Source organism: Numenius arquata, chromosome 2, assembly GCF_964106895.1.
Source record: "Numenius arquata chromosome 2, bNumArq3.hap1.1, whole genome shotgun sequence".
NCBI classification, from domain to species: Eukaryota; Metazoa; Chordata; class Aves; order Charadriiformes; family Scolopacidae; genus Numenius; species Numenius arquata.
The window spans coordinates 34,876,846-34,896,271 of record NC_133577.1 but is presented as its reverse complement, the minus strand read 5'-3'; the positions used below and the strand labels follow the sequence as shown (position 1 = coordinate 34,896,271).

The window sequence follows — 19,426 nt, the reverse complement described above, 5'->3', positions numbered from 1 at the left end:
TATTTTTGTGCTGGCTGCAACTCCAACTACATGCATGTTTGGTGCTCTCTGTTACTGGTCATGAAAATACTGGTTCACAGAGCCAAATGGGCAGGTTTATAAGCATGTACGCTGAGAAACTCCTTGGGATTTTCTCCGCAGTGCTGCTGAATGCAAAGAATGACTTTGGCCATCAACAGTCTAAAATCAGATGTGATATATCTTCTGGTCTGATGTGAGCTGGAAAGAGAACGTAACCACTACAAAGAAAGACCACAAGGCAGAAAAGGGGCAGGAAAAGCAAAGAGCAGCTGGCTGGAGAAAAGTCCACATTAAAGAAGTGCTACTTCCCCTGCTTTATATTACATCCTCTTCTCCACTGGTTTTCCTAATACATCACAAGGGACAGTCCCAGGAGCACTAGTCACTTACATCACTTTGCAATGAATTGTCTCTATGTTACAATCACTTTGAATTGGAACTTACAAGTACAGGAGACATCACTTCACATGCTTCTAAGAATTATGCATATTTTTTTCAGCCACTCTTTCCCATTCTAATTTTTAAGCTAATTTTACCTGAAAGTTGCTCTATCCCCCTTCTCCCCTGCCTCCCCGAGCAGGTGAGTATAACAGTTCTGTCATCCTACTCACTGTTGAAAGCTATGGCATTTGGGACCTTTACTGGAGAGCAATGTCTTTCAAAGTAAAATTAAGATTAGGTGGTCTGCCCTTCAATTTCAAATTCAGTCCTTCCCTGAAGAATAATTCTTCCAAAAGAAACAAAGCAAACCACACAAGTAACCAGCATGACTATGCAATCAGCCCAAGAGTGATGCCAGAGAATAAGAAACTCCTCTATCTTCTAGAAATGGTCTATACTAGTCATAACAGCACAGCAGCAGAAGCTAGCACTGCCCCTGGAGGGCTGGGCTGCTTGGTCTCTGGAGAGATGAAATGATTCAGCCATGGCAGTGGTTTCTCAAGCGGTGGTTATCATCTCCTTCCTGTGTGAGAGAAGGGCTCTGCTGACAGAATTCACTTCCTCATTTGGAGAGGACCAAAAGCTACTTAGCTGTCCTTCTGGGAGCATCCTACACAAAGGCAACAGCTGCATGCATGTCTTGAAAACAAATACATCTTATTTTTACAAAGAAGCTACACGTCCAGGAAGGCAAAGGGTTAGTAGTAACTTTAAGAACATCTGACTATGAAACTATTTTTAGCTTTCTATTCTTAAGGGGCCTTGAAGAAACTTCTTAGTCACTGGAGCCAAGGCTGTGGTGAGAACACACTGGAATAGAATCAAGAATCACACCTTCTCCTCCTCCCCCTTCCACCTGACAGTGATCTTCTATTGTTGCTACAGTGCTGCTTTTTACACGCCAGAAAACCACGAATTGAGCAAGTAGACTGGGAGGTGCTGGCAGCCTCAGATGAAAAATATCATGGCAGAGAGAAGACTGTGGAGAGAAGATGGTGATTGAATGGGGAGAACAGGTTGCCTGTGGAACCCGTGTATGTGAAAGAAAAGAAAAAATGGCTGTAAAGGCAAAAGGACAAATAACATGAACACAGAAAGCAAAACAGAGGTAGGTACTTATATTTCAATGGGGGGAATCATCTGTCCCAGCCAAAACTGAGCCTCTTTTCATGTCATGAACTCCATGTCAGCCTTCCCTTTACAGGTGCTTTTAATTCCCAAACACTGCACTCCATGTATGCAGCAGTATCTCTTCTCATTGCTGCATTCTGCCTTACTCCAACAATACAGAAATAAGGTTTGGAAAGTTGTTTTTTTTTTCACAGGAGGATCACTGGCTAATTATATGATGAACTGCTGGAGACACCCAAACTGGGGGCTGCTGACAGGACAAGGATCCCTTCCTCTCCCTCCAGAGCTGAACCAAACTCAGGCCAGGTGAAAGGAAAATGAAGTATCATTGTCTGTCTCATAGTGGATGAGAAGGACTGGAGGGTCCTGTGCTAGTTCCTTGTAGATAGGTAATCCTCGCACAGAAACCACCCAGTGCAATTCCCAACAATTGGTCAATGGGGACAATGCAATTGGTCCCTTTGCCAGCACTTCCAATGCAGAATGCTCCCCATCTGGAATGCTCCACTAGCATTAAACTGACATGAGTTGAAAAAGACAGGTGAAATATCCTGAAGACAGAGGGACACTGAAAAGTGTGGCTAACAAAACCCTGTTTGAAAGGGCAAAGAACAGCTAACCACAGCAGGAACCTTCTTGAGTTCTGAAGGCCTCTGGCCTTGTCTCTCAGCACTACCCTTGCCTTAGTATATCCAACAGGCAAGAGATGCCAGCACCAACCTGAACATAGGATTTTGTTCCTATATTTGTAGAAAGAGCGAATTATGTTCTTAGGGTCATCATACATTTATCTGTGCAGACGATGGGAGATGTTAAGCGACAGAGACAATGCAGTGAATTTATTAATCTTTACTTTTTCAACTGCTGTGTGCAAACACTAACTTGACTTTCCTCACATCAGCCCTTGTGAGAGGCAGGTATTTGTAGCTGCCATTTCACAGAGAGGAAGCAAACACATTATTCAAAGCCACACACGTATGACAATGGCATAAGCAAGAGTCAAATATGAGAGTTCCTACCTCCTGCTACCAAACATGGTGTCCCACTCTGTGCTCTCCTGCCTCAGGAAGGGTGAAGTCTTGCCCCAGGAACAAACCCACCACATTCACTAAAGGAGGCTTCCAAGTAGGGGGACCACAGCTGACACACAAACTTGTGACTCCAGGGAGCATTTAGACCCATCCCTCATCTTTAACTCTTATGATTCAGTACACACAACTGCATCAATGCAGCATTTGTACTGTTCCCTGTTGAGACGGAAGGCTCTGCACTACCTAAGTACAAACTGAACACAGGCAACCTAAATCCATCTTAAAAGGCTTTCATTAATAGCAGGAAAAAATGCCATTGTCACTTTGCTTGCCAACTCAGCTCCCTCATCTTTAACTAGTCTATTTTTCCCTTTGCTTTCCCAAGGAATGCTTAGGATAGGTTAGGGTTGCATATAACAGTGCGCTACCTGTTTACTACTACTCCAAGAGCCATGTGAAACACTTGTTCAGCAGCCAGCCATCCCTCAGTAAGAAAGAGCAAGAATTTTATTTCTTCTTTCAGTCCATGCCATTTGTCAAACTGTCCTTTTACTTTCCAGACTGAGATCAAACAAGCTTTTCATTAGGCTTAAGTCTGCTAAGATCATCAGCAGGAGCTCAACATGAGAAGCTTTTATTTGTTTTTTCTTGGTTAATGCATTCAGGAACGGAATGGAAAGGAACTGAAAAAGAAAGCCACTTTCTCTTATCATAAAATATATAGTGTCCTTGATTCTGACTGAGATTTTTTAAGTATGGCACATTGGAAACCTTCAGATACTTACAGCTTCAACAGCTTTCAATCCAGTCTTTATGTTGTTGACTTCCTTCTCCAGCTCTACCAGGCTGCACAGGAGACAGACACAGAGCAGATAAAACAAAAAGAGCAGTGTTACACAGGAATACAGGAACTGTGCAGCAGAACATACCATTGGCCCATCAAGTCTGGTATCCGGCCTTTGGCACCAGCCACGCCAGATGATTAGAAAGGAGGGGAAGGGGGTCTGTTAATGCTCTGTGCTGCTTTTTGTATGAGATGTAAGATGAGGCAGACCCTGCTCGCCTGTCGTCAAATTGAAGATCAGGATTTTCCTGGGAAGAAGAGGGGGGTTGCCCTCAGAACATCTGCCCTGTGAGCTGAGCCTCACCCTCCAGCAAGGCGCATATGCCACATGGCCAGCTTGCAATCATCAGCTGACACATAACCAAGGCCCCCAGCTTTAGCACACACATTACTGGGGTCTCAGATTATATCTACATATGATTCTTGAACGACTTAACTACTAAATCCCATTAGCAGTAGAGTTACATGTGATTTTTGTCTTCCTCACAGTCCAAACATTGTTTTTTTCCATCTGCATTTCTAGCATATGGTAGTCCTTGCAAGCTTATGTTTTAACTGAACATATAACCCTTCTGTTCATGTTAATACATACTTCCCTAGAAAAAAGTGTTGTACTGAACTTCTGCTCATCAGATACAAACAAGAGGTTTTTTCTAGGACTTGTATGAAAAAAAAAGAATTTTCATTTCCAGGTAACTAGTTAGTGCCTATTTGTGAGTCAGCAGGCGTCTCCTTCAAGTATTTGTTAGTAGCAGTTTACATCTCAAAACCACCACTAAAGCCTTAATAAATGCCTTTAAGTGTGAACCTACATTTACTTTTTACTTATCTTTTATTAGCTGGAGTAGTTCCCTACACAAAGAATCATGGCTGGGCAAACAATATGTAAAGGTATTTTTGAGCAGTGCTTTGGAAAGAAAAAAATGCTAGTATTTTGAAGGATTGCATGTGTATTTATTTTCCACAAACACCAACAGAAAGGGAAAAAATATATTGAAATTTGTGTAGAAAGTATGATGCTTTCTAATTTTTGTGCAAGACTGATTTGTGCAAAAGTTTGAATGATCTTCCTGATCATTAGGAACAGGGTCTCTGTGCCTTGCCTGAGAAACAAATCGTCAATTATCCAGAAAAAATAGCATGTTACTTAGATGAATAACCATAGAATATGATGAGCGAGTTACAAACAACAACCAGTCTAGTTAAAATGTCTGATTCAGAAATAGATATAGGTGTATCTGAGTAAAGCTGTCAATTTCATTATCCACAAATGTTTTTGGACCAAAATTATCTGTTGATGTACATCTGAATAACATCAAGGATGTGAGCAAAGGCATTTCAGCTGCTAGTCTGGCCATGAGTTTAGAAGACAGCAACTAAAAAACTGATCATTAAGTTAACTGAAATCACTGGGAACTCTAGCTCAGAGAACAAGCAATAGCACTGGACTTACTTGACTTTTGCTGCTTCTGGAAGATGCTGCAACTCAGACTGAATATCTAGGATATCTGGATAATTCTTTTCAAAGATCATAATTAAGTAGTGCAGCAGTGTAATGTTCCTAAAATAAAAAAAAAAAAAAAAGGGGAGAAATGAGAAGGAAGATGATGGTGAGAAGCAAAAGGATGGTGGGAGGATTGTGACATATCAGTGAAAAATATTTAGGTAGGAAATGAGCTTTGAATGAACAAAACGAACAATGTATCTGCAGTTAGAAGCTCTGTTATTGAAAAAAAAAAAAGTATCACAGACTGAAATGAATTAGTCCTTTATGAACATCCTTCCTAAAACCTCAAGCAATATATTTTGCCTGGATTTATTCTGGAAGCATCAGCATCCTTCCATTCATCTGTGTAGATGGTGTAACAGAAAAGAAAATTGTGTAACACAGGACACTATTTGACCCCAGATACTTCCGAGAATAAAATCTAATAGTACTGAAGTGACATTAACTTGTAAGGGAGAAGTTAATTGTTCTCAGAGGCAATATGGAAAAAACCTAAGAGTTAACTAAGATGAGGAAAAGGTTCTTGAAGATTGAAGAAGCTGCAAAGAAAACTCCTACAGTAATGAAAGAGCTATACTTCTGAGTAGTGGTCAGGCTCACTACCACAAAAGCAATGGCAGCTCAAGTAGGAGTGAGTAGAAATGAGATGTATTAGAGATGCAGGAGAAGGTTTAAGAAAATGATGAATTTTGGACATGGAGAGAACAGCCAGCCATAACAGCTACTCGCAGTGGGTGTTATGTGGTTAACTGACAGGCAAGACAGCAGATGGCCACTGCTTCACACAGACTAGAGCCTGGGAGCTGGGGACTGGTGAGACAACAGAATATGCACAGGACATTTAATACATGGAAAATCAAGCTAAGCTACATTAAGGCAAAAAAATTTTCAACACTGGCTACACAAGTGTTAGCCTTGGAATACAGAAAGGACATCGTGGTAGTCAAAACAGAACTCTGTTAGTTCAAACTCCGTTAGGTAGGGATGAATTTCCTATGGCTTCTAACTGCCCTTATTCATTCTGCCACAGTTTGAAGTCATTTCACCACAACTATGGTCTCAGTAGGTCTCACAAGTCAAGGAAGATGCAAGTTCGTAAGAACCAGTATAGGAGATCTCCAAGGAAAACCTTAGTGCTGCTGGAGCCCAAAAGTGGTATTCTCTCCCCAGTCACAGCTGGATTAATTTCCAGAACCAGTATGGGGATGTGGGGCAAAACATGGGGTAGCACTATAAAGACCTGCAGCCCATGTCCATGAACAGTAAGCTCCACCTTCCCCAAACCAGCTATTTTCATTAACTACTCTAGATACAGCCAGGCTCAGTCTCTCTGAGCCACACCTTCTGGTTCCATTACTGCTGTAGGTAGAGCGCCAGTTTATGACAGTCCTGCATCAGAAACATATGCCATGTTTCACAGGAGACATAAAACTGTGGTCAGAGTTTTTTGTGATTTCTTTTTTGCATAACCATGGCCATAACACTTTGGTATAAAGGGCAAATTCCATAGAAATTCTCCTCCCCCCCAAACTTATTGCAGTTATTTGTGAAATACTACATTTTGTCATCTTTGCATAGTGTTGCAGAAACAATCCAACAACAGATGTGCATTACCCAAAGAAACAGCAGAATTTGAGTGCTGTTTTAATAGGTGGTCTCAACTGCTGCAGGATCTTTTAGAGTGAAAAGCACTACTTAAATGCCAAATAAGACATCATTTTAAATGGTCTACAGGGCTAAAAACAAATAAAACCCACTTTCATTACTATGATAAGAAACGCAGCAACACAGTAACTAACTCATTCACAGCCTTCTAAGCCTACCTGTCTATGCTGGATTTGGTGTCTGCAATTTTGTTCAGGCTGGAGACTTTGAAGCCATAAGCACTTCCCCTTTGGCCCTTGTTCATATAATTTCCAAAGGCCAGAACTACCTCCAGGAGTTGCCTCAAACGCTTGCTTCGGATGAGTTCTTTGGATGCCAGAAGAATGGCTTGAAAAGAGAGAAAAAAAAAACATTACAGGTTATTGCACAGTGGTGGTTTTAACATGCTTGGGCCCATAATTTGAAGTACCCTAAAATGCCCATCTGACTATTGCCCAGCAAATGCTGCAACACAGTCTGTGTTTGTACTGTCCTTCCCGCACCCACATGCTCAGAACCAGGACAACTGGAAGGAAGATGCACTACATCTAGCCTGTAGGATGCTCCTCTGAAATCAGAAGGCAAGGCTGTTCTCTTGGACCTCACACTCTAAAACCATAGCCAGCGAAGGCTTGAGCTCACCTGGAAATGCAGAGTAGAATACACACATCTCTCCTCTGTGATAACCATGGATGCGGCACTGAAGCCATACACGCCCCCTCCTTGCAAGTTACCCATTCCCAGGACGCCACCATCCTGAGGCACCTTTTCTAACTGCCCCATGGAGAGGGAAGGTGCAAAGGACTCCAGGCTGAGAAAGGAAGGCCTTGCACAGAAAGGTTTTGGCAGCTCAGCTCAGCACAGCCTGGTAGCACACTGTGACGTCTGTCAGGTCATCTTTACAGCATGACAATCATGGAACAGACTTTATTAAGTCAACGGGTGCAAGAAGAGTGCCAGACAGAATTCATTTCTTAGCACACGACATGACTTGGAGTCACTGGCTCTACGACCACAGCACGCATGTAACAGCACCTCCTTTGAAGACACGCCTCTCTTGACTTTCCCTGCCCCTCTACCCAACTCTTAGCAAAAGCTGTAACCATACCTTCCACTTTTGGTTTTGCTTCTGCCAGCCTCTCTGGAAACTTCTTCTTAAAGAATAATGCTTGCAGCCGCTGCTGATAGTGGTCAATCCTGCACGAAGGGTAGAGGAAAGCCAACACTGAACTGCAGCCGTATTTTGAAGCCCCCCAGGCCAGTGTGCTGCCCACATAATCTAATGGTTGGATGTTGAGTCCCACAAGGCCTATGCATGGGATTATGGACATGGTTCAAACCTCTAACGCTACATAATCAACCTTGTTATGAAAATGGAGGACCTTAAGGCATGTTTTGATCACAACTGAAAAGAAGCTGGAAGAATTCCCATTACTCTCAAAATATGGTTCATGGGAGATGCTGTCTGCATCTCAACTAGCAGAACAAGATGTTAATCCTGATTGGGGTTGTAGCAAAGTTGAAACAAGAAAGAAGGATGAGGAGATGGGATAGCTGAATGGAAAAAGGGATCTAATATGAAATCCTGACCCCTGGCTACCCTACATCTGATAGCTGGATCTGAATTCCTTTTTAAGTGAACAACTTCAGGCAGAGGAGGCAGATTTCTGCTTGCCATCAGGGGACTGGTCCTTAAATGACAGCACGGAGAGTGCTCATCATCAATAAAAAGTTACTGTAACGAACGGAAACATTTGTAACATTTGTGGGCTTCTGGCAAATGCGGGGTATAATGCTGGCCTGCAATCTCTTGCACATTCCCCCTCAGTGCCAGATGATCCATTTTCAATAACAATTACAGCTGCTTCCAAGAAGCCCTCAGTGCACTTTCCCATAATGTATCAAACAGACCTGCTCATTTCAAAGAGGAAACGATCCGCCCGGGCCATACGCTCAATTTCATGTTTATGCTCCTCCAACAGGTCGGTATCACTCTTTTCAGGAACAAACTTCAGCAGCTAGAGTGACAGACACAAACCAAACACCGAGATGAGAGATCCAGAAAAAAGAGAGAGGGAAAGAGAGGCACAAGGAAACCTTGGTGGAGACAGAGAGGGCCCTCAGATTTTTTGCTACCATGGGGAAGCATTACATTGACTCAGCCGTGTGACCGTAACTTCAAAAAAGTGCAGCTGTGGCTACAAAACTGACCTTTTTAAACCTTTGCTTGCTGTTCTGTCTTTATCCCTCGCTGACCCCATTAGATTAATGTTTAATTCTATGGGGAATTTCCCATTTCTAAATCCAAAATGCCAAGTGCTACTGCAACTTACCCAAGGGGAAGTACAGAGAGAACTCTCATTCCCACAGCATTATTTGCAGCTTAGATTGGTGCAAACAAGAGCAGGATGTGTCCCGCTCAGTGTGAAGTACCCATCGTGCCTACCCTGGAGCACACACAAAGCCTCATCTATCTCTCTCTTGGGTCTGCCCTACTCTGCTGAAACAATAAACAATAACTAAGTGACTGGATGTTTGTGTGACACTGGCTGCTATTCATATGCTGACCTTAGAAGCTCATACTTTGACAGATTTTTGACATATCTGGTGGTAGTTGTGCTTTAGTGTGCTTAAAATATTGCCATGCACAAGCCTCAGTGCACACCCACAAAAACTGCTCACAAGGCATATCAAGCGCTTCGCTTTTTACCACTGTATAATAATTTATCCCACTTCTCAAATAGGTGATATTCAAAGGTGTGGAGCATCAGAAGCTTGCAGTGACTTCTAGAGCAGCTGTGAACATTCAGATAACAGGACAAGTAGGCTATAAATTTCCAAAATGGAAAAGCTTTTTGTACACAATTAAACACTGTGACTGCACACAAAGGAGGAATCGCATTTGTCAGGCAGTTCAGAATTGTAACATTTTGTGCACTCCTAAGAAATTTCATCATATGCATCTTTGGTCGAAACGTCATCTTTCACCCTCTATAAATGGAGGAAATTGGGCAATGGCAGTTTAATTGTTGGGTTTTGTTTTGTTTTGTTTTTTTCCACACAAGTTACACAGTGAACCAACTGCAGGGGACAGAAGGCCCTGACTCCCTTTCTAACCGTTCTAGTTAGAATCATAGAATCATGGAATCATTCAGGTTGGAAAAGACCTTTGGGATCATCGAGTCCGACCATCAACCCTACACTACAAAGTTCTCCCCTATACCATATCCCCCAACACCGCATCTAAACGACTAAACACATGCGAGATCACTTCCAGTTCCGGCTCTAACCATTGATCTGTATGGCCTGGTTCACAGCATTTCCCAATGGAAAGGCTGTAGGCAGAGAAGGGAGATCAAGAAAAAGAAAAGAAAGAGGAAAGAACAACAACAAAAAATTAGCAGTATAAAGACGAGATGGGAAAAATTATGGGAAAGTCACAGGTGAGAAGAGAGGCCATGGAAGGAAACTTCATATCAACGGTAATCATGCATATTTTGGATGAAGAAGAGAAAACTGTTATGAAATCAACCTGATACAAATAGAGTTACATGAGGGAGAAATATCTGACAACATTGGGAAACATACTTTTCTCATGCTCCCATGTACAGCTCTGCTGACACGACAGGGCCAAGTTCAGGTCTGCGCACATACCAGCAGAGCCAGTACATATACCCACTCACTTCAGGTGAAAGGCAGTGAGGGACTTAAGAATAAGATATATTTGACTGTAATCTTTCTCACCTGCTCAAGCATATCTTTCGCTAGGTCTTCTTGTTCATCCATCTTCAAGATTGCTTGTCTGATTTCTTCATTTGACAGCTTCAGCCTTTCAACAATATCAACATTGTACCATTAGTGCAAAGCTTAAGTGATTCTGACGGTTCAGAAAGTAGAAAGCCTGAAAAGCTGCACTAAAAAGGCACAAAAGAACCATGGGAAGTTCTACTATGAAGTAGAAGCTATTCTACAGTATTCAGTAAGATGAATGTATCAGTTCCAAAGGCAGAGATTTTATAGATCGTATATTTTTATCCTGCTCAGCTAACGAAACACACATCAAAAATTAGATGAGGATTAAGAACAATCAGGTCCTTATAGATCAAAAGTGCTTCCAACTTCCCCCATATCAGATACCTCCCTCATCAAGTTCTTTTGCTACAGTAAAACCCCTCAAATCCATGTGAATTGTGACTGTCAGCCCATGTAACACCACAGCTTGTGAATATTAAAGCATCTCCCAGAGTAACAAGCAATGAGACTGATCTTTCCCTGACAGCTCTGAGAAAAGGGCTTCTTGTAAGAAGACTGGTTGTGCTTGGTAAGTTCACTCTATTAGCAGTCACAGCTGAAGAAGGAATTGAAAGCATCCATGTATCCATGTTTTTCATATCCAATATGAAACAAACTCTGAAAACAAAAGCTTATTAATATTATTTGAGGTATTAAAATTACACTCTGCTTCCCACCTAATCCTGTCCATCTGTGTGAAATGAGTAGGGGTCATCATTTACAACAAAACACAGAATCAATTAAAAAACCTCAAGATCTCCACTTGAAATCCAGGACAGAGCAGTAGGAGTCAAAATTTGTGATTACTGAGAGGCTGTTTGATAGATTACATGAAATGAACTTGATGGTTCTCAGTGTAGATGTCAACAAAGAAATGCACAAGTGACAAATTCTACCCCACCATCCCCAAGCCATAACACCCCCATCAGTCATTTCAGGAGAGTACGGGAGGACCAAATGAACCATAAAGGAAAGGCTATCCACAAGAAAAATCTCAGTTTTGGGACTGAAACAGGAAAGTGTGAAAAGAAATATTTGAGGAGTGAAGTCTGTAGTCTCCATGGACTTTCTACAATCAATATAATTAATTAACAGCAGAAAGAGAAAATGCAAATATAAATGAGAGACAGGATGATGCATGAGGGAGAATGTTTTTGCCTTCAGTGCTAAGAAATTCCATGTTGAAATTTCACATTGCTATTGCCATTTGGATAGAATCATATTTTTGGAACTAGGTAAAAGCAAAAGAAAGAGTTTTATTTTTACAGACAGGAAATATTACTAAATCTAAGAAACTTAAAACATTTTAATGTTGCCCAATATAACCAACAGCTGGAAACTAAAATATGAGTCAGCAGACATTCAAAAGCTTTTAAATATTACACCTCTGAACTAATTGCTCTCACTCGGTTCCTAGCTGGTCATCGTGTCTGCTTTTGACAAGGAGGGCAAACTGATACCAACCAAGTAAGATAAAGCTACTGAATTTCCAGAAAAGCTACATAATTGGGCCACTCTTGGATGAGATATAAGGATTCAAAGTTTTACAATGAAAAGGCTGGAAACTTTTTACTTTAGGTCATCAGTTTGACTCAGGATCAAAACAAAAAACCTCAGTACATGGGGTTCTGCATAAAGCTCTACAGTCTCAATCTGAACACCAAAGGGTTTCTTTCGGCTTTTAATAATCATGAATTGTAAAGTCCATGGTGTGACTCTGAACTTATCAAACCTTGTGACCATATGAGGGCTGAGAAGCATATTAGTGGGCGTGGGCCTGGCTCCTAGCAAACACATACACACACGCCCAGACAATTTGGTGCCTGCAGTTTTTGAAGTGCTACATTTTGTTGGTTATTTTTACTTTACAGAGCACCTTTACATTTCCCAGAATCTGGAGTCCACAAATGAGCTTTGCCTTGTGACACTGGCACACAGTCTGTCAGAGGGGACACAACAAGCCAACCCATGAATGCCAGGGTGGGGGTTTTTTTGTTGCCACTTTCACTGAAGATAAGAAGAATGAGGGCGAGTTTCATGTTTTTTCCATACAAATAACTCGAGCAATCACTACACTGACCACCCCATTACACAGTGCAAGTACTTCTCTGTGTGTTTGAGGATGCAGTAAACAGGACCAAACAGACAGGTCTGAGGTACATCAACTCAACAGAAGGTGTAGCACATTATTACTGATCTTGCTGTTCTATCCAGGAGCCTGAGGACTTCAAACTCTTCTGCTGCTATTCATCAGCACTAAATACACTTGAAAATATCTTCTGTTCAAAAACAATTGAGAGCCCCAAGAACAGTTATATAAACACTTTGATTTCTTGGATGATTCTGTGCCCTGCCATCAGTAGAAAAACATCTGGCTTGAATGGTTTAGCCCACAGTAGAGAGAAGGAGAAAGCATGCCAGCCCCCTGCTGAGAAGCAGTTTAAGTTACCCACTTACAGGCCTGTAACGGGGCTGCAGTGCCTGCAGGTGTGCATTCTAGATTATTACCAATCCAATTACAAGTACAGAAGGATTTACAGCAAAAGAATCTTACTCTTCCACAGTGGGCTTGTTCCTCTTATAGGGCAGGATGATTTCAAGAGTTGTAAGCATCAACAGCACAAAACAAGGATCTTCCCACTTGAAAACTGGCTGAATAACTGGCCTAAGAATTGTTAATCAAGTGATTCTTCTTGTATTTTCAAAACTCATGCCCAGCCATGCAGTAGATCTTAAAGATGGGCAGTGGTAATGTGAAACAGATGTGCTGCTTTTAAACAGAAACAGGTGAACTGATTAAAGAGGAACGTAAAGCAGATGCGTAAAATCTTTCCATTTAGAACTGAATAGAGGCATCCCTCAGAGCCTAAAACTCATATGGGACAGACAGCAAATTAAAGTGGAATTATGGCCCAAAAATTTACACTAGAGAAATTACATTTCACTATCTATCAGAGAGTCTGCAATGACTTTCTTACAAGCTTTGCAGATACAGGCACTCTTCCTCCAGCTGCTGGAGACAACTCAATTCGGAACAGCATATGATTCAAGCTGTATTCTCTCTCCCTGACACTTCACCAATTCACAGATCCTGGCATCAGGACTCAGGAAGTAAATTTGACCAAAAGAAAACACAGTGCCCCTTTCCTCAGCTGCAGCACATTCATTCACAGTGCAGATATTGACTATTTTTGTTCAACAGCAGCCTGAAAGTGGTCAGATGAGGAGGGAAAAGGATCTTTACTGAGAATCCTCCCTCCTTCTTCCCTCACCCATTACATCTGGTGGCAGCGTATGGAAGTCCAACTGCTTGAGTCATCTTCAAGCAATGTTAAAGCTCAACAAGTACCAAATAACTTCTGATATGGTACTTAGCCTGCCTCCCTCTATCCCCTCTGGCTTCATAAATAATCTCTATTGACTCTGCAGAGTAATTCATCACTAATCTCCCCAGGACACCTCGGCTGATTTAACACCAGCTTCAATTGCAAACATCAAGTGGTTTATTGTTTCGTCCTCTTGGAGCAAGCCAGCAGCCTGACTCTTGAACATGCCTGGGAGACATGTTGCAGTTTTACATCAACTTCCCTTACAGACATCCAGTGCTCGCTCATTTTTCCTCCTTAAATATACCCATTGATTTAACTCACAGTAACCTCCCCCATTCATTCCTCCCTCCCATGGATGAAAACAGAATACTTGTTGCTCATTAACCATCTCCCCCCCAGAGGAAAAAGTGAGTTACTTCATGGGCTTAGATCTTGCTTAGCTTTTGAGAAAGAAGCATGCTTGCCTACTAGCAGAGAACCCCAAGTTTCACTGCAGCTACATTAAGCTCCCATACCACAGGGATCACAATCCCACTCTTCCATTTTATTGGAGAAGGGGCCTGATTATCACATATCACAGTCATTTTCTACTTCAAACTAAACTGAACCACAGTGCTTCCAAAAGATGCCAGCAGTAGTAGCTGTGACAGTGAGAGGCACTGACTGATACTTAGCTGCATCCTAAGGCCAGTTTGTGTAGCTCACCCAAAGCTTAGCTGCTACTGATGGCAGACTTCTTCACAACTCACTTCACACAGGCTAGTAGTCAATTTACCCCCAAACTTTGTGACTGGGACATAAGCCTTCTCTAGCTCCTGAGCTCTCCTAAGGCTCTGTACAACTGCCAATCTACAGGCTGATAAATATCTATGTTTTGGGAATAGTCATTGTCACTACCCCATAAAGGCAGGAAAAGGAGATGTTTCCTCATTCTCAGAAGTGCTCAGGTGCCAGGCTGGTATAACTGCAGGTTCACACAGAAGACAGAAAGGTGCAGCCACTCTTTTCACATCCTCTTATCTCAGCTGCCAACTCATCTCATCAGTGAAGAAGACAGTGCCTTAACCTTTTGGGGACAACAGTTGGGATATTTTACTAGGTACATCTTACACCATTATATCAACAAGTTGGGAAAAAATCCATCAGTGCCTTTTCACCACTTCACAGTGAAAGTATTCTGCCAAGTGCATAAAGAATTAGCCCCTTCCCTTCCCTTCCCTTCCCTTCCCTTCCCTTCCCTTCCCTTCCCTTCCCTTCCCTTCCCTTCCCTTCCCTTCCCTTCCCTTCCCTTCCCTTCCCTTCCCTTCCCTTCCCTTCCCTTCCGCAAAAGCTCATGAATGACCAAGCTATTTTGCATTCAAATACTCTCAATTTCCTACCAAGAAGGATCTGGGGATGGCTGTCTTTCTGAACCAAACAGAGCAAAGCAGGACCAAACTTGGGAATCTCCAAATTCCAGTGACATATTGATGACACAGTGGTTCATCTTTTATCACAACCTTACCTACTGGTTCCTAGTTGTGATCTAAGACAGGATGGCACTGACTGACATGCTCAGTTTAACCTTAGGGTTTATGATACTCAGAATAGCAGGTAAAGCCATTTATTGTGGACCTAACTTAAAAACAGAACATGTCTCCAGGATCCCAAGAGGCATTGTTTATTTGCCTAGTATTTTTTAAGACAGCACACTGAGGAACTGAACTGCTAAGTCCAATGAGCTGTTTCTGTATCAAGATATTATCTGTACCAAAAAATACCATACTGCTTGGAATCTACCTTGAAATAGGGGTGAACACTGTATTGTCACATGGCAATACAGAAAGGCACACGGGGACTGAGGACACAGCAGAGGCAGTACATGGAGACTGACATTGGCTGAATAGCTTGTTCTCTTAATGTCTGAACTGAAAGGGTTTAGAAGCACTGAGGAGGCACAGCTATGTGAGAAAAATACTTGGTCTCTTTAGTATTCTGGTTGGAAATACTGCATGAGTCCCTTTTCCTCTCCCTTATTCACAGATATTTGAATCGACAATCACGAAAGCCACAAACATTTGGTGAAGCTGCCTGCTAGCATCTAGCTACTGTCATATTCGCATTTAAAACTATTTTTGTATAGTCGGATTCTGCCTTCTGCTACTACTAGTTTTATAGTATTTTGCTAGCACCCGTACCGTTTCCAGCCTCTTGAGAGGTTTGCTGCTGACTAGCTGGGCCACAGGAATAACAAACACATCTCAGAAGAACACTGACATAATTATTTTGCTGGAATTCATGCAAAATATCTGGCACAAAAAAGTTCCATAAGTATATGTTCAGCTGCCTTCTGAGCAATGTGTCTCATAGAACTGGACGTCTCCAGAGCATTTCACAGAGAAAGGCAGTAAGAGATACATGCCTTAGGCATGTTCTCTAAGGATGATTTAATGTTCTACAAGAACATTTAGAGATATGGTACAACAAAAGCATTACGGCAGCAAAAATACTACCTATTACTAAAGTAAAGGAGGCAGAGAGAAGCCATACTGGCGAGAGAGGTCAGAGAAATTTCCAGCTGCTAGGTGAAAGCAGGGAAACACAGGGATCTAGCATGACTCTTCCAGACCACACAAGCCTGACAGTAAATCTCCAGCCTGGTAGAAATTGAAGACGTCAGGAAATTCATGAAGGACAGCAGATTTCCAGTGTGACAGAAATAACTTTATGTTGGAAACACCATTAAGAAAGCCAGATTTGAAGCTGGTGGGTGTCTGGACTCACCACAGACAGATAGGTCCTGGTTGAATTATGGCCTACTGGAAATATTGTGAGATAAACTGATGCTGTGCCTATTCAAACCTTTACAGTTGGCCTATGGGACAGAGCTTTGTTTTGGATCCATCAGATTCCATTAAACCAGGACAATTACATCCTTCCACTGCAGGAAAACCGAAAGATGCTGCTATCAAGTAGTTGAAATAGAGCTTTTTTACAAAAACAGAGATGAGAATGGGGAGGAAGGCTTACGATTCTGTTAACTGTCAGCAAAAATCAGCTAGCAATTCAATTTTCATCTCGTTTCAGTCTACCATGCTCTGGTCTCACTGCAAAAGAAAGTAAGAGACATCTATTTCTCACTCTAGCTAGGTTTTGGCTTGTTGGACCATATGAAATATGAGCTCTGCCTGACCCCTTTTAACACAGTGTTAGTAAAACAAAAACATTTGAGTAGTGGAGGGAAAGAAAACCCAACCCATGCAGCTATTTTACTTTAAAGGACAGGACAGTTTAGTGTAAACAAAGGGGGAATAAACTACAGGGATATATGCACAGTAAGAGTCAATTGGAAACAGCTGTTGGCAGACACTGTAGCAACCTGAAAGCTGGGGCTGAAGCTCAGGGTTGCAGAAACTCTCTTTGTTTGTCACCAGTTTTAAATCCCCTCTCACTGCACGTGTGTGCACACCCCCACACACACATGTGCAAAGTGCGCTGCAGGAGCAGCAAGGGCCAGGGATGATTTAGCTAGGAGTGTCTCTCCATAAGGGCTTAACCTAACGGAGGAAGAAACAGGGAAATGAAAAAAACTGCAAAGGGGTCATAAACCTCTTTCAATTACTGTCTGCAGCCAATCCTCCCAATTGCTGTCTTTAATAATAGAACCATATAAGCACAAAGAGCAGAAAAAGGCATGAATGTAGAGGTGCCATTTTAGTTCCGAAACAATTTTGTTTTTCTAGTTGCCTTTAAAAGGGAAGTTTGTGGAGGAATAGCAATTCTGGGCCAAGCTGTAAGATATTTCTGATATCCTGGGTGTAACACTATCTATTACAAACATTAAATGATCTAAGCCAGTGATAGCCCTGATGACTGGTGTTTCCCATTGCATAGCACAGTGAAGTTAATGCGGCACAATGCAAACTTCAGGCTCCTTAGGGACAGCAAGCTCAGTCTCCAAATCTCTATCATCTGTGTCAGGCCAGCTGACAATAAGATCAGGGTATTTCGTAGTGGAGAAGTTGCCAGTCACAAACCAAAGCTTTTCACCTCTGTTTTAAGTCCAGACTAGCAACTTGAGGTGTACTGGCTTCATGGCACACCTGAAGCAAACAGATGCTGTGTACCCTAAAGTACAAGGTTCATGCTTCAATGCCACTTTGCTGGAGGCAGCAGAAGTACAGACAAACCACAGACTGTCCCTTCTCTCTCACCGTTTAGAGTGGATTTCTCTCAGGTAAGAATGGGCCAGATTTGCACAGTAGCAGAGGTAAATGGTGAAAAACTTGTACTGCTGCCATCCACACTGCTTTTGTTTTGGAGATAGAAGATTTTTACAAACAAATATCTAGTGTCATACCAAGTAATGGACCACCTTCCTGCATCCTTCTCAGCCCAGCCACCTGCACACATTACGTTACCCTTTCTAGGAAATGTTCCACGTGCTCACATTTGTTAATCTGAACCCCAGACACACTTCTGCAGGTCTGTCAAACAGCATGAAAATCCTGCTGCCCCTGTGCCTCCCCATTCCTCTGCTCCAGCCTGCAGCCAGCTGCCAACACCAGCAAAGCCACACGTTGGCAACTGCTGCAGAGAGAGAAATGTAAGCCTTCCCTCATCGCTGGTTTGGATGGTGGGGGTCCTGCTGACATGGAGGCTAATGCCACATAAGTAGCATAATGAGAGTCTCCATGGGAGCAATGGAAAGAACTCACTCCAGTCCTGGTGGTCTGGCTGCAACTTTTTTAACTGTTAGTTTGCTAGAGCAGATGAGCAATCACATCCATATGAACCCGCACTTTCTACTGATCAATGAAACAGTTCCATTGCTCAATACTGCCACAGCTTTCCTAGGATCTGTCTCCAGCCCTGCTGTCCCTTCACTAGCAGGAAAGGCAACTTTCTCAGGTGGATCAGTGTCTGTACAAATTTGATGTTTAGTGAGAGACACTCAGCCCAGTACTCATGTTGGTAGAAAGGCATGAAAAGCATATTAAGGGACCTGGTGTCACAGCATTTGAAGGCATTAGAATCACTTCAGGAGCAGGCAACTCCTGGCTTCCAAAACCTAATTTACAAATAGAAGACTTAATTCTTGAATATCTCTTTTTACATTAACTGTTCTCACCAAGAGTCAAAAATAACAAAGATGAGCACCACTCTCAGCTCTGCTGTAGTTCCAGGGAGATGCTCAGAGCAACATTTAGAAAAAAACCATACAGAACAGAGACAAATACACATACACTGAGCATGGGGAACACATCACTTACAGTGAAGTGCAAGGACTGCCAATGAGCCGCTTTCATTTGCCTGTGAGTACTGATAGTTTTCTGGTGTTGAGTCTTCAGAAACGTTTTGGTGTGTATGTCTATTTAATGCAGAAAATGTGTGTGTGCACATTTATTAAGCGAGCTAACACTTCAGAGAGATGTGCTTTTATGACACAGTAGGAGAGGTTTCTCTGAAGTTCTGCTGGTATTAGACAGCAGGTCTAGCTGAGAAAAGAAGCATACCCTTTTGCTTAATTCCATCCCCTCTTGCCTCTACGTTGACCACAGGATACCCTGTGAGCTAAGGCTCAGCACACTTACTTGGAAAGGAGAATGACACAATTCTGGGCCCTCCGGCCGTCAATCACAGAGAGCTCTTTCACCTTTCGTGTGGAGAGGTAAAGGTCTTCTGTTGAACCCATCTCTTTCTGCAT

General features: G+C 42.3%; 1 protein-coding gene across 2 annotated transcripts in view; it reads right to left on the bottom strand.

Moving 5' to 3' along the window:
• The window catches only part of DAAM2 (dishevelled associated activator of morphogenesis 2), a 189,675-nt gene that overhangs the window by 13,456 nt on the left and 156,793 nt on the right, over nucleotides 1–19,426 (bottom strand). For both annotated transcript variants that reach the window (XM_074144494.1, XM_074144492.1), the window contains exons 17-23: nucleotides 19,314–19,420; nucleotides 10,364–10,448; nucleotides 8,531–8,637; nucleotides 7,728–7,816; nucleotides 6,799–6,967; nucleotides 4,922–5,029; nucleotides 3,410–3,470 (exon numbers count right to left, since the gene is read on the bottom strand). In XM_074144494.1, the coding sequence (XP_074000595.1) occupies nucleotides 3,410–3,470; nucleotides 4,922–5,029; nucleotides 6,799–6,967; nucleotides 7,728–7,816; nucleotides 8,531–8,637; nucleotides 10,364–10,448; nucleotides 19,314–19,420 (726 nt within the window). The remainder of the gene's footprint in view (nucleotides 1–3,409; nucleotides 3,471–4,921; nucleotides 5,030–6,798; nucleotides 6,968–7,727; nucleotides 7,817–8,530; nucleotides 8,638–10,363; nucleotides 10,449–19,313; nucleotides 19,421–19,426) is intronic.